Consider the following 15357-nt stretch of genomic DNA (forward strand, 5'->3'; position numbering starts at 1 on the left):
GCTGGGATTCCTCCCCCTCCCTGCTAGGTGTCTTGATCCTGACCATTCAGATCTTTCCCGGAAAAGGTCACAGGTTGTCCCAAAGTCCAGGAGAGCTCTCTAATGTCTTTGAAGGTCTCCCCTGCAGTGACTGACCTGAGGGTTGGGAGAGAGACTGGGGTGGAAAGGGAGTTGGAGTTGACGTCATGCTTCCCCTGGCAGGTCTGAAGGGCCTGTCTCTTTAAATCTCAGGTAATTTGGGACGAGAGGGAGTGTCTAGCTCCTGCTCACTCCCAGCTGGAGCTCCGGAGGGACAAGACAAGCCCAGCAGAGTCCTGGTTCAGCCAAGTGTAACAAACTCAGAGCCCTCTCCAGAGGGAAGGGGGCAGTCACAGACAGACCTGCAGGGCCTGGCACAGAAGTAGGAAGAAACGGGGCCTCTACAGGGAGAGGAAAGGCCAGCCCTCCGGGGGGCTGATGTAACCCCAAAGCTAGACTCAGACAAAGTCTGGCCTCAGCCCCCCAAGGAGTTGGCCCTCCATTCCATGGGGTTGTCGCTGCCCAAGGAGAAGGGGTTAATTCTCAGTCTACAGAGAAAGTTGTGCCGATGGTTCCAGAGACAGGAGTCATGGGTTCAGAGCCGAGATGAGCAGAACCTGCTGCAGCAAAAGAGGTGAGTCTGCTTCAACTTTGTACTCAGGCTTTACTCCCTCTACCTTTTCCCTACTAGCCCCCCATCTTTGCTTGGCTGGACAGACTGTGCTCCTAGAGCTGTGTGGGCCCCTTGGTAGCAGAGTTTTTTTTTGTCTCCAAGGTGTTGGCCTGTGGGTCTAGTAACCCAGCTCCCAGGTAGGGGCAGGGAGGTAGGGGTGGAGGGGTGGGGATGGGAACAGGTGCTGACTGACTTTAACGTTCCATTCAATTCTGCAGGCCACCCACCACCACCAAATGCTGGTGGTGCTGGCAGGGGTGGTAACAATGCCTTAGCTATCTCTACTCTGTGTGCCTACAACAGTCTCCGAAGCAGAAACCCCTAGTGTGTGTACGTTGTTATGTGGAAATGAATGAATGACCCCAAGAACTGTGACATCAGCAATCACAGATTAATAAAGGATGTGAAAATAGTCTCCATTTTTGCGCATTTATCTCATCAGACATTGACAAGGCTGAAATACATGAGAGGTTCTAGGAGGAGTATGAAGACCAACAAAACTCGGTCCTAGAAAATCAGTTTGCTCCTTTCTGCTGGTGGGAGGTGGCATGGGTACTAGATGCCAAATGCCACATGTGCTAAGGACCAATGCTCAACCACTCTGTCAGGTTGGAGACTTGGAGCAAATCCCCCTTGTTGCTTCCAGGATCTTGAAAACTTCCTAAACACATATGATGGCAGCTTGTGGTGAGGGACAGGAGAGAAAGAGAAAGCAAGACTATCTACCTGTGGTTTTCCATTCCTGGTCTCTAGTTGGCTTCCTGTTGCAGCTGCAGCACCCTGGAAGGATCTCCTGCCCTTGGGGGACATTCTGTAAGCAGGCAGTTGGCATTATCAGTTTCCGGAGCAAAGCCTCATGTTGTTGTGTCTTATGGTTTTTCTCCATCTCATGAAACAGGGGCCTGTCTTAGACTGTCCTGGAGGCTGCCAGGGGCCCTAGAGTTTTTCCTTTCGTTCAAGGATTCTGGGCTAGGCATGTGCTCCTGGCCTGCGAGTCCTGGCTTCCTGTCTCTTACGCCAGTCACCCACTTCTCTCCCCCCAGGCCAGAGAGTCAGGGCTGGGGCACATGTCTGCTTGATGACATCTTGGGGAAATAGAATGGCACTGTTGTTTGAAGATAGGTCATCACTGGTCCCACACATCCACTTCCCACTCAGGACTGTGGGGCTGGGGGCAACTAGGTGCAGAACACAAAGGCCTGGGGTTTGGGAGGGCCAAGGAGGTTCCCCAAGGCCTGCTGTGAGGTATGGACAGAGTGAAGGGCCCAGGTTAGAGCAGGTGTGCACTCATGTCTTGCCAAGCCTCTCCATTAGCCCCCTTCTGCAGCCCTGGGCTTGGAGGGCTTAAGGCTCCCTCATTCTCTTTTCTTCCCACCTGCTCCCATATTTCTTTAGCCTCTTCTTCAGCTCCTCTTTGCGTGGGGTTTTCCCTGAAGATGCTGATATTGCCCTGGAGGGGACTCTCTCGGTCTGCGCCACCCACCAGATGAAGGGAAAGCACTCAGACAATTGCATAGATGTGGGGTGACCACGTCAATAAGAATAATGTGGACAAGTGAGAGGAGCTGGTGCGCCATTGGTTACCGTCATCCAGTCCCAACAACAGCTCACTTGGGGCAGGTAGATCCTGTTATCCCCAGAGGAACAGGGAAGGCCCACAGCACAAAGCAAATGGCAAAGCCATTGGAGGGCTTTGGAGTGAGGTGGGTTGGGACTCCATGACATGGAGGTGGGAGAAAGAAAGGATTCAGGGAGAACCCAACATTCCTCTCTGTGGCAAATTTTCTTTGGTCTGAGTCATGCAGCCCCGTCTGCTTGAATCCATATTGTTGAGATCCAGGCTGAACTCTCTTGCTTTCTTCCAGATCATCTCTCCCGCAGGCTTGTAATTTCTCATTTCCTGATATTCAGTGTGTTAAGCATTCACTGAGCATAAGCCACTGCTCTGCTGTTTTCAGAAGTGAATATGACACATTCTCTCTCTCCAGGGGCTCAAATTCTGATGGCCCAACCCACCAATACACACAAGTAGGTGACACTCTGATGCAATCAGTTGGGGATGGAAAGGCTAAACAATAAATATCTCATTGTTTTCCGATACACACAATGTGGTTAGGCCTGGTACAGCTGTGTCTGTGCTGAACATGTGTGCCTTTTTCTTCTTGTTGCAATTTCCTAAACAATATAGCATATCAGCGGTTTGTATAGCATTGACACTTCATTAGGTACTATATGTAATCTATATATGATTTAAACTTTGCAGGAGAATGTGTGTGACTTCAATACAAATACTATGTCTTTTGTAGAGAGAACTTGAGCATCTGTGGATTTTTATATTCTTGGGGGCAGGGTGGTCCTGAAACCCACTCCTGCCCCAGCCACACACACACACACACAGAGAACTATCAGGGGCAACATTTCTGAGCAAAAGGTAAGTTTGATGAATGTCACAAAAAGGTTATAGACATGAGTTGTGGGAGCAGAGAGGAGGAAGCTGAAGTGCCTGTTGTTGGCTGGTGTGAGGTTTGCTGTACAGCTTCTTAGGGGTTGCTGAACCTGACTCGCCTAGCTCCTCCTCCTCCAGGCACACACTTTCTCTGCCCAAGAGCAATTTGGAAGGCAGGCAATGCCTGATGGAGATAGTCCTAAGGCTAGGTAGGTAACTGTGTGGGTACATGTAAATTGAAACATCTTAAAAGTAAACCCCAGTACTCTTTAGTAGATTGCACGCTCCCTTTTCAGAAGACGCACATGAAGATCACCACTTCTACACACATGGGTCTACTTATGTGCATAAAAGGAGCTATGACTGTTAGAAAGGCGAGTGTCTATGGATTCTCTTCCTTGTGGCTTTTGCTTCCTCATCACCTCGCCAGGAACCTGAGCCGGAGGGAGGTGACCCACAGCGTCGATGTCTGTCTCTTCCCCACACATGACTGATCTTTCCCTCATCTGTGGTCACTGCTCTCACCCTACCCCGCAGCCCAGAGAGAGATCTGGAGGAGCCATAAAACTAGAAGAACCACATAATTTAGTTGTAAGAGCCCGGGGCAGTGTTCTTGGCCCAGCATTGTGTCTTTAACTCTGCAATCTTGGTAATCATTGGGGCATGCTACCTTAGTTTTCTTTTCTGAAAAATGGGAGAACTATACTGCCCAGATTGCAGCTTGTGAGGAGCAAAAGTGATCCTAAGTGAGATGTTGCTTTGGAAAATGAAAAACGCATAGAACAAATGGAGTTGCTGTGGTACACAGTTCTAAAAATCAATAAAATGGCAAACTCCTACAGTGTTGAAGACAGGGAGGCTGTGAACTTTCTCTTACAGAAATGTACCCACTCAGGAATGTGTATTCCAAGTGTACCAATCCCAACCCCATCCACAGTGCACATGAGTCTGAGACTTGATGAGACACTGTAAATTCCCAACCATGTCCTCAAGGTCTTCTCTAATTCTGCTTCCAGCTCTGATTAACACAGTGCGTGGGGACAGAGAAGTGGCCATCGGGGCACTCTTCAAGGCTTTGCCTCTGACTTGGCCTGAACAAGTTACTCTAGAGCAACAGGCCTCTTTCTGTTGTGAACAGATTGGACTCAATTTTTAGGGACCTTCTAGCCTTAAAGTCCATATTTGAACTTCCCCAAAGGCTCTTTTAATTCTGCCTGGTTTCCCAGCAACCAAAACATAACTGAGCTCTGTCACACATGGCACACACAGGCAGACATAACCCTGAAAACCAAAAAGCAGAGGAGGGGTCGGGGACGCACAGAAAGGAAGAGAATCAGGGACCCACACTTGGTGGTGCAGAGAGGACCCTGAAGGGGAAGATTGTTGGTCTGTTTACTAAACAAAAGATGTGTTGGTTTTTGTGCCAGGAAACCTATAGTTGGATAACTACCAATGGAATATTGAACTAAATTATTCAATTTCATGATTAATTATCCAGGAAAAATCAAAGCCCAAATCCAGAAAGGCCATCTATATAGTTATAATTTTAGATTTGCTCTGTAATTTCTTCTTGCTACTTAATCAGCAGGAGCTTAAAACTCTTCACCTTTTTGCTTCTCCTTTGTTGAGAATTTAATGATCTGTTAGAAAACAGTTTTAGGTAATGAGAACTTCTAATTCTTGCTAGTATGAAGAATCTTTTTTCCAAAGTATTTATGAAGAATTGTACCCCTAACCCAATGTTTCCCCACCTTCACATGACTGGCAGTTTAGCAGACTAATTCTTATTAATGGCAGGCTATTCTGTGTAGGATGTCAGAGGAGGCTCTGCCTTGTATCCTCAGAAGCCAACATCCTCCACCACCCTCCGCATCTCATAGAGGGCCCAAACTCCTGTGAAGGGCTGCTGTTGGCAAAACCAGTCATATCCCCAAGTGAAGAGTCTTTGGCTAGCTGCTCTATCTACCTTACAGCTGAGAACATGAGCTAGGGCTTTCTCTGCTGTCCCTTTGTGGTCCCACTATATTATTGCATGTCATAGCTCTGCTAATCCTAACAGTGCATTCCATAGCCCAATCCCCAGTTCCCAGATTCTGGAGTCCAAAAGCAGGGGAGGCTAGTTCTCTAAAAATCTCATTGGATTGAGTCATAGGTGGTACTTGACCCATGACACAATCTGACTATGCTACCAGATAAGATACAAGATACCCAGTTCAATCTGTACTTCCGGTAATGAGTAAGTTGTTAGTATCCCTCATGGGGTATATTTACACTAAAAAAATGTTATCTCTCTAAAATGTACATTTAACTGGACATCTTATTTTTGCTTGATAAACATGAAATCCCTAAGTCTGACATTAGATCACTAGGCCTTTGTCCTCTGCAGGCTCCCTCGGCTTCCACAGAAACAAGGAAAGGAGCACACAGCAGCAAATGGAAGCTTATAGGGGATATTCACAGATTTCAGAGGTACGTAGGGACTGAAAGGGAAATCTTTGACCCTCTAGTGCAAAACAAAAGACAGATACACATTACAACACAGTGCAAAGTGCTGAAATAAAAGTAAGACCAAGGGAGAGAACAAAACATTTCCTGGAATGTGTGTGGTTTGTGTTGTATTTGAGGTGTGTGTTATCTGTGTGTAATGTTAGGATATCTGTATTGTATAGATATGTGTATTTGTATAGTGTATATATTGTGTATTATGTATGAGTGTGTTATAATGAGTGTGTTTATGTGAGTGTGGTGTGTATGGTGTGTGTATTGTGCTTTGTGGGGTAAATATGACGTGTGTGAGTGTGGGAAATGTGTTCTGTGTGAGAACAGTATGGGAGTGTGGTGTACATATTGTGTATGTTGTACAAGTAGTGTATGTATGTTGTGTGTGAGTATATTGTGTGTTTTGTATGGTGAATGTGATGTGTGCTGTGTGAGTGTTGTCTGTGTATTGTGTGTGAAGTGTGTGCTGTGTGTGAGTGTAGTATGTGCGATATGTGTGAATATGGTGAGTGTGTTGTATGTGTGAGTCCGTGATGAATGTGATGTGTGTGGCATTTGTGAATATGCTTGTGTTGTGTGAGTAGAGTGTGTGTGTTGTGTGTGAGTGTGGTAGATGTTAGTATGTGTGTTGTGTGACTGTAGCGTTAGCATCAGCCCCAGAAGCTCTGTGCAGGAGGGGAATGGGCAGTTGTAGAAGTGTTGATGGTGGTGGTAAAGAGGCTGCCGAACACTTGTTTTGCAGCTGTGTTTGCATGCCAAACATACTATTTTTCACTTAGCTTATACATTTGCTTAACGTTGGTTTGGTGGGTGGCTGATGGAGATAATGATGAAAGACAGGAAAGCCAAGCCACCTTTCAGCCGTGCCGCTGCTTCATCGTTCCTCAAGCCAGCAGGAGTGAATTTCTAGTCCGTGTAAAGCATGGATGCTTCAAAATGTTTGTGGGAAAATAGAGTTTAAAATGAGTTTATTTTGGTGCTACAAGTTTAGGGGGCAAATGTTTTTCATAATACATGGAAAAATGTGTTTGATGAAAAAATCCTGTACATATTTAAAGGTTTTTGCACCAAAATAAACTTAAGCTTTTAATTCCATTTTGTTGTTGTTGTTGTTTTTCTGTGCACATTTAGGAGTCCCTTGGTGTTGCTCAGTATGGGTGTGCTATGCAGACAATGAACAGTGGTGAAGTGGGTGAGTTGGATTCTAGGAGGAAGGAGCCCTGTGGGCACAGGCGTAGGGTGTACGCACTGAAGGGCTGAGGCATGCGGTGAGACCGAGAGGCCGCTGGAAGCAGTGTGTAGGAGGAACAGAGGGTGGAAAAATAGTTGCACAAAGGACGTAAAGAACCTCTGTGTTCCTGTCATTGAGCATTGCAGGACCCCTCGGACTTCTGTGAGCTGTAGTTGTATTTGTCTCTTAGATTATCTTGGTAGCAGCCAGAGGGAAAGGCTGGTGTGGGGTAGGGGGTTGATGGGATACAGGGAAAGAAATTAGGAGACTATTTTACTAATCTGGGGCTACAGAATAAAGCCATGAATGGATAAGTCTTGGGAGAGAAAAAGAAAATACTGAAGGCAAGGAGAACTTCACTTTGTGGATTTGGTAAAGGCTGCCCATGAGGCCTTCAGGGGAGAATGGGGCTGCTCTGGGGCCGCCCCAGGGCCTGGGCGACTCATTTCTCCTCCTTCATCTCTCTCCCACTTGCAATGTATTTCTTGCCATTGCCAGCATTCACAGGAGTTCAGGAGGTTGTATGTCCCTGTCTATGACTTCTGGCATGTCACGTAATTGGCCATCCATAGATAAATAGTGTCAGTTCATATACTCCCCTGAAAAGACCAAATGGCTCCAGGCTGGGAAAAAATTCAACCAAAGGGAACCAAGTCTCTTACTTGGGATACATTCTGATTTTAAAAGATTTTTACTATGTTGTAAGAGTAAGAGATGATAATCTCTTCATTATGAGAGAGGATCCAGGGAATTGAAGATGATTTTGCCTAAAATAAATGAGAAACATGTAATAAGCAAGGGGAGACTTAGGAACTAGCTTAATCTGATTTAGGGACCAGGGAACAGCTTTTTAAAAATGAATCTATGAGTTTGAAGCAAAATAAACCTGAAAAGAATCAGAGTGTAGAATGAGAGCAGTCAGAGTCACATGAATTTCAGTGGATGAATCCTCTCATCAGTCGCCTGTTTCAACAAGGCACCTGCCATTGTTAGACAAAATTTATTCCTTCAAAGTGTTAATAGCTGAAATGCCATGGCACCCAGGGCCTTGGACACAGCTGGTCTGAGCATGAGGAAGAACATTGTTTCTCAAGCTTTAATGTGCACTGCTTAAATGTGGACATTCCCAAGCTTGCCTTGGATATGTTATCTGAGGTGTTTCACACGCAGGAACCACAGTAAGTGACAACTGGCTTGAACAATATTTCTCAACCTGAGCATGCCCAAGAGCTGGCGGGGAACCTTTTTGAATAGCAGGTTCTGATGTACCTGGTTGAAATGGTGGGGGCTAAGAGTTTACATTTCTTGCAAGTGTTAGAGTGATGACAATAATCTAACTTTATAACCCATTATGTCATAATGTTTCAATTTTGTGCATATTTCAGTGCTCTGTAACTGACTTGTGACTTGATGTAAATCTTTAGAAGTATCATGCATATAGGAAGATGGGACATGATATGTTAAAGAAAGCTGTAGAGGGTAATGTATGAAAAAGAAGAGAGAGAGAGAGACAGAGAGAGAGAGAGAGAGAGAGAGAGAGAGAGAGAGAGAGAGAGACAGAACCGAGAATGAAAATACCTGAGCAACCAGGTGGAAGAGAAGCCTGGGGCCAGGCTGCCAGGTTTTTCTCCTGGGACATTATGGCTTTTGGAATTAGTCTTAACTTTGCCATTGGGAGGAAAGTGCTGGGATCAAAAGGACTGCTAAGAAGTGGGAGTAGGCAGAGCATCACGCAACAAGAGAAAACTTGCTGCCTCTGCATATTGACTTCCTTTACAAACATGAGGGAGGAATTCCTTGTCCACCTCGTTCATGCAAAACAAGGCTTATCCTGGAGGGCAATCTTAGGACGCCTGGTGACCATTAAACAGGACCACTCCAGAAGCAAACCGGTTGGGAGGCGAGTGCATGCCTAAGTCAAACCGCACCCTTCCTTAGCCAATGTGCATAGATAGCCCATTCACACAGTCTTCTGTGCTCCTAGCATGCAGAGGGCCAGGATACAGGCACAGACAGTTCCTTCCTACACAAGCAAAATGAGCAGAAAAGAGATGTGTTGATCTCTGCACTGCAATGGTCTCATATGCCTGGATCAGAGACCACGAGGTCCGCTGAGGCTAAAGTGCATGATTGCAAGCACAACAGAGCAAAGTCACCACCTTTCTTCTGCTAATGAGTCGGCTTATGATTGCTGTCTTCTCTGGCCCATTCTCTATCAGGATCTGGGAGTCTCCTCTCCTTCTAGCTGCCAAAGAGAACAATATCCAGGCCCTGACCAAGCTGCTCAAGTATGACACCTGTGAAGTGCACCAGCGAGGTAAGGAGAACAGCATGAATCCCTAGGGTTACCTGAGCCTCACAGGACCTGGGACCTGTAGTGCCCTACCTTACTGCCCCACAAAAACTATGACCCTTCTCTCTGTAAACAAAAGGAGCCCTGGGGGAGACGGCGCTTCACATTGCAGCTCTCTATGACAACCTGGAAGCCGCCTTGGTGCTGATGGAGGCTGCCCCCGATCTGGTCTTTGAGCCCATGACATCTGAACTCTATGAAGGTGAGAGCCAGGGCTTGGTATGGAGAGGAAGGGTGGCATGTTGCTGATGTAAAGTTCTTTCTGTGACACACAGCTCGAGGAAAATGAGGAGCAAGTTGGCACCTCCTTAGTCTCGATTCCCATCTCTGAAGTCTTCCTGCTTCCTTGGCAGCCATGGTTGCACATGATTATAATACCAGGCTATTGAAATGGCAGGGACCTAGAGCCTGCAGCAGCTGGATGCCTTGGGATCCCTGAGTGTCTGTCAATTCTTGCTTTTGGTCCCAAGCTGTGGTGCAGAAGAGCATAGGTACAATGGGAAGGACTCCTTCAAGATTTCAGGGATAGACCTGTGATTGACAACTCTCTCTGGGTCAGGTCAGACCGCACTGCACATCGCTGTCATGAACCAGAACCTGAACCTGGTGCGTGCTCTGCTTGCCCGGGGGGCCTGTGTCTCTGCCAGAGCGACAGGTGTTGCCTTCCGCCGCAGTCCCCACAATCTCATCTACTATGGTGAGAGCCAGGCATGGGCTGGGAGGAAGGGAAAGTGGGAAGGTGGGGAGATGGAAGGAAGGTGGGAAGGTGGCAAAGTGGGGAGATGGAAGGAAGTTGGGAAGGTGGGCAGGTGGGCAGGGGCAGAATGACAATGGAGTTAGGGAGGACTCAGCTCCGTCTGTCATATAGGGGGAGGGACATGAGGCTAGAGGCTGATTCCTCCTGTGACCCTCTGAACCATCCCTTCCTCTGCTTCTGCTGGATGACAGTCCCCAGCCCAGCCTGAGCTGAGATGTGACAAAGGGGAGGCAGTTGCTTAGGGGACACCAGCCCTCCTGTCCTGCACTCCCCTGCCATGGATCCCTGTGTATCCCTAGGGGAGCACCCTTTGTCCTTTGCTGCCTGTGTGGGCAATGAGGAGATCGTGAGGCTGCTCATTGAACATGGAGCTGACATCCGGGCCCAGGATTCCCTGGGTAAGAGCTGAGTGGGGGAGGCTAACATGGTGCAGCAGCATGGTGCAGCAGCATGGTGGGAGGAGCAGGAATAGACTGGCTCCAGGGAGCCGAGGGAGGCATCAAGGGACTCAGGTTAGTGTCCCCTCGTGTCCTTCCCAGGAAACACAGTACTACACATCCTCATCCTGCAACCCAACAAGACCTTTGCCTGCCAGATGTACAACCTGCTGCTGTCCTATGATGAGCACCGTGACCATCTGCAGTCCCTGGAATTCGTGCCCAATCTTGAGGGCCTCACGCCCTTCAAGCTGGCAGGGGTGGAGGGCAACACTGTGGTGAGGGACACCCCCACCCCTGTTGTGGTTCTCTAAGGACCCTCATATTTCTTAGCTCGCCTTGGGAGGGACCAGATATGAATACACATCCTTGAGGCTCATGTCCCATTCTCAGTTGAGATTGGACTTTTTTCTTTCATCTGCTGTTCTCTCTTTTGCCCAGTTTCTCTGCCCTGAGTCTTCATCTGAATCTCAAATTGGGATCGCATAATTTACCAAGACCCATTTTTCTGTCATAGCCCCCAGAACAGGATCCCTGTGGTCTCTCATTTTCCTTCCCAAGTAATAGCCAGAGTCATGGGAGGAAAAGGGTTGTCTTGCCCTTCACAAAGGTTGTTAAGTGAAAGGCCACTCTCCTCTCCAGTAGTGCTGGTGACCCCATCCACTCTCTGTGGCCATTGCCTTTGCTCACTGCTGCTGACCCATCTCCCCCCAACACCCCTCAGATGTTCCAACACCTGATGCAGAAGCGAAAGCACATCCAGTGGACGTATGGGCCGCTGACTTCCACTCTCTATGATCTTACGGAGATCGACTCCTCAGGGGATGAGCACTCCCTGCTGGAACTTATCGTCACCACCAAGAAGCGGGAGGTACAAGGTCTTCACAGCAGAAGGTGGCTGGGAAGGGTGCTGGGTTCCTGGAGCTACTTTTACTACTCTTGTTGTTGTAGGCTCGCCAGATCCTGGACCAGACACCAGTGAAGGAGCTGGTGAGCCTTAAATGGAAGAGATATGGACGGCCATACTTCTGCATGCTGGGGGCCATCTACCTGTTGTACATCATCTGCTTCACCATGTGTTGCATCTACCGTCCCCTGAAGCCCAGGACCAGCAATCGCACCAACCCCAGGGACAACACCCTCTTACAGCAGAAGCTCCTTCAGGTTGATATCCTAAGAGTGGGGCATCAGCAGGATGAGCCTCTGGTCTCTGCTCTCTCAGATTGCCATAACTTTCCTGTTTTTGTTTCCATGTTCCTTCCCTGGGCTGCATCACAAAATTCATATTTATTTACTCTAAATTCTCTCTTCTCCTCTAAGAGTGGTTTAAGAATATAATACATTAAAAGAATCTGGCAGGGGAGGGGTGGGTGCTGGTGGCCCTCAGTGCTGGGGATCTCTGAGTGCTTTGTCCATCCTTACCCTCACCCTCAGGAAGCCTACCTGACCCCTGCAGATGACGTCCGCATGGCAGGGGAGCTGGTGACCATCTTGGGAGCTGTGATCATCTTGCTAGTGGAGGTAAGTGTGACTGGGACCCAGGGAGAGGCTGCCTGCCCTAGGGACCCAGCCTGAGTTCTGGTCTACAAAGTGCCTGTGTGTGTGTCTCCCTGACTTCTCTCCAGATTCCAGATATCTTCAGGTTGGGGGTCACTCGCTTCTTTGGACATACCATCCTTGGGGGGCCATTCCATGTCCTCATGTGAGTCTTCCTCTCACCTCTATACCTTCCCTGCCAGGATTCCACTTTCTGAACTCCAGACCTCTAGAGAACTTAACTCCAGAGGTCTGTCTTTAGTGATGCGCATGTGACCCTGTATGTTGAGTGTCTGAAGGCTGAGTCTGAGTGTGTGGGTGCCGACCCAGGTCCACTCCTGCTGTCAGTCTCCAGGTTAACTCCAGTCTGCCTCTCACCAGCCCGCTTCCTGCTCTCCCCCCAGCATCACCTATGCCTTCATGGTGTTGATGACCATGGTCATGCGGCTCACCAATACAGACGGGGAGGTGGTGCCCATGTCTTTTGCCCTGGTGCTGGGCTGGTGCAATGTCATGTATTTTGCCCGAGGATTCCAGATGCTAGGCCCCTTCACCATCATGATCCAGAAGGTCAGTGCCTCCCCTTGAGCTATCTAGAAAAAAGTCCTAGACCAAGGATCACCTGTATCTATAAAGTATTTCTACATTGTAACTATTTCAGGCTTTGTGAGCCATACATGGTCTTTGTTTTATTTACTCTTTTTTTAAAATTGTAAATAATCTTATGAAAATGTAGAAATTATTCTTTCCTCAATGGCCATATCAAAACAGGCATATAGACTTGGCCTGTAGACCATGGTTAGCCAAGCTCTGTCCTAGAGGGTGGATTTGTTAAACTTATCAAGGTTAGACCTATTGGCATTGAATGGGACAATTGATGAAGGAAAGTGTGATGTTCTCTCTGCCTCCTCTACCCTCTAGATGATTTTTGGTGACCTGATGAGATTCTGCTGGCTGATGGCTGTGGTCATCTTTGGATTTGCTTCAGGTAAATTACCTGTTCCTGGTGGGGATGTGGGAAGCAGGGGTCAGGGTCTTCTACAGAATGTAGAAGACCTCTGGCTGATAGTAGGAGAAAGGAAAGGCAATGAGATAGCTACTCCAGGGGACGGAAAGCCAGGAGTGTTTGAGGCAGGTGACTCTTCAGGAGGATGAGCCTCATAGAAATGTAAGGAAAGATAGGAACTCACAGTGTGGAGTATTGGGGGTTGGTCACCCTATGCTTGCCATGGTAACCCTCTCCTCCTTGGGTGGAGCAGCCTTCTACATCATCTTCCAGACAGAGGACCCCGATGAGTTGGGCCATTTCTACAGTTACCTCATGGCACTCTTCAGCACCTTTGAGCTGTTTCTCACCGTCATTGATGGCCCTGCCAACTATGATGTGGACCTGCCTGTCATGTACTGCATCACCTACGCCGCCTTCGCCATCATTGCCACGCTGCTCATGCTCAACCTGTTGATCGCTATGATGGGTGACACTCACTGGCGAGTGGCCCACGAGAGGGATGAGCTCTGGAGGGCCCAGGTGAGCCCTCTGGTGGCTGGCAAGGTGCATGTATGTCATCCCCTTCCCATCTCAAACTGTCCAAGCTCACAAAGAAGCAGGATATTTTGACTTTGCATGATTGGGCATAATGCAGTGTGTGGAAGAGTTGCATTTTAAATAGTACTGAAGAATACTGGAAACACTGAAAGAATTCCTCACACTTTTCTCAACAATTAAAACCATAAAACCTTATTTCTGAGAATAATCAACATGAAATAAAACTAAGGATGGCTAAGACTACAGCCAGTGAATTTTGTTCCCAAATAACAACCAGAATGTTAAGTCTCCTTGACAATGGTGAGACCTGTAAAATTTGACCCAGAAAAATCAGATGTGTTAAAAATAATGCCATGAAAACTTCCTGTAATAGCAGAAGCTATCTTCAGGCAGATCATCATGGCAGGGGTAAAAGACCATGAGATGCATCAAATCCTCATTTTAAATATATGCTTAGAAAATAATTTATCTCCACAAAAATAATTCCAGCAAAATAAAAATGGAAATTCTCCAAACTGGAAGGCATAGAAGTGTGGTAGGAAGAAAATAGAGTAGAAAAACTCAGCTGGCTCAATGGAAAGGTTTTGCTCAGGAAAGGATGTTTCCTAAGAAAATGTACTAGCATTAGATTTATCAGTAAGATGTTTATATTTGCAAGTGACTTCCATATCTATGGGGTCAAACTATCCCGGGGCCCCAAAGACCTATTTCTGTTTGCTTTGGTCTCATCTCAGTTATGCTTTGAGAAGGTGCCTATCTCCTGCCTCTTCCCTGGCATGGCCATGGAGGCCAAATCATTAAGTGATGACTTGTGGGGCTCAAGCTCTGCTACGGCTTTCTTACAAGGAGGGCTTCCTAGATCATGAGTGTCATTTGTCATCCCTAGAGACACAACGGGTTCCTGACCTTCCCTGCTGTTGCTAAATGGTTCTCCTTCTGTTGGGCATACTGTCTCCCTCCTGCCCCTCTTCTTGGTCAACACTGCTTATTTCTTGGTCTTCACCCTATCGCATCTCTGTCTGCCCTTGTTTTTTCTCACATGTAGGTCGTGGCCACCACGGTGATGCTGGAGAGAAAGTTGCCTCGTTGCATGTGGCCTCGCTCTGGGGTCTGTGGACTCAAGTATGGCCTGGGGGATCGCTGGTTCCTGCGGTAAGTGACAGCGTGTGAGTGGGCATCCCCTGAGCAGTCCTTTTGGTAGTGTCCTTTTGCCCAGACAGCCTCCTGCTCCAAGGAGCCCTATGACTCAGCCTGACCAAGCGGCTGCTGCTGAGCTGGAACCCTTTACACACCCACTGGGCAGGGGACTCAGGGTCTGCTGCTTCCTGAAGCCTGGTACCTAGTGGGGAACTGGCATCCCTTGAGCTATACTAGCTGCAGAGAAGGGACAAAGGCTCATGCAGGTGACTGGGGAGGGGAGATATAGGGGACAAGTGTTGTCTCAGGTCTGCCTTGCTCAAGTCCTCTTGCATCCCCACAGGGTGGAAGACAGGCAGGATCTAAACCGGCATCGGATCCGGCGCTATGCACAGGCCTTTCATAGCCCGAGTGATGACTTGGACAAAGACTCAGATGAAAAAATGGAACTGGGTCACTCACTGGGCCTCCACCAGTCCTTCCTTATGCCCTCGTTGTCTCGAAGTTCCTCCCGTAGCAGTACCAACTGGGAAAAACTTCGCCAGGGGGCTTTAAAGAGAGACCTGCAGGGGGTGATCAACCGGGCTCTGGAAGATGAAGATGGCTGGGAGTACCAGATCTGAGTGTGAGCTCTTGCTGGGAGCCCCCAAACACAATCCACAAAACTACAACCAGCTGGAGGCCTGATCTCCCAGGGGAGGAGTAAGACCTCTAAGCAACGCAC

General features: G+C 48.0%; 1 protein-coding gene across 1 annotated transcript; it reads left to right on the top strand.

Annotated features, from left to right (window-relative positions):
• The first annotated feature begins 250 nt into the window (after positions 1-250).
• TRPV6 (transient receptor potential cation channel subfamily V member 6) lies at positions 251-15267 on the top strand. The gene is made up of 15 exons (XM_004594340.4): positions 251-652; positions 9087-9184; positions 9300-9422; positions 9780-9917; positions 10277-10375; positions 10517-10692; positions 11139-11285; positions 11366-11578; positions 11849-11935; positions 12040-12116; positions 12355-12520; positions 12872-12938; positions 13210-13478; positions 14542-14648; positions 14977-15267. Exons 1-15 carry the CDS (start codon positions 525-527, stop codon positions 15254-15256), a joined length of 2175 nt encoding a protein of 724 aa, XP_004594397.2. The 5' UTR covers positions 251-524; the 3' UTR covers positions 15257-15267.
• The last annotated feature ends 90 nt before the right edge of the window (positions 15268-15357 follow it).

This window comes from Ochotona princeps, chromosome 25 (genome assembly GCF_030435755.1).
Source record: "Ochotona princeps isolate mOchPri1 chromosome 25, mOchPri1.hap1, whole genome shotgun sequence".
Taxonomy (NCBI): domain Eukaryota; kingdom Metazoa; phylum Chordata; class Mammalia; order Lagomorpha; family Ochotonidae; genus Ochotona; species Ochotona princeps.

Bases quoted from the DNA above. Each gene is read 5' to 3' on its own strand.
- TRPV6 (XM_004594340.4), top strand. From the start codon at position 525: ATGGGGTTGTCGCTGCCCAAGGAGAAGGGGTTAATTCTCAGTCTACAG. The intron at 9,918-10,276 runs GTGAGAGCCAGG...GTGTATCCCTAG, and splicing joins CCACAATCTCATCTACTATG to GGGAGCACCCTTTGTCCTTT. The intron at 10,376-10,516 runs GTAAGAGCTGAG...TGTCCTTCCCAG, and splicing joins CCGGGCCCAGGATTCCCTGG to GAAACACAGTACTACACATC.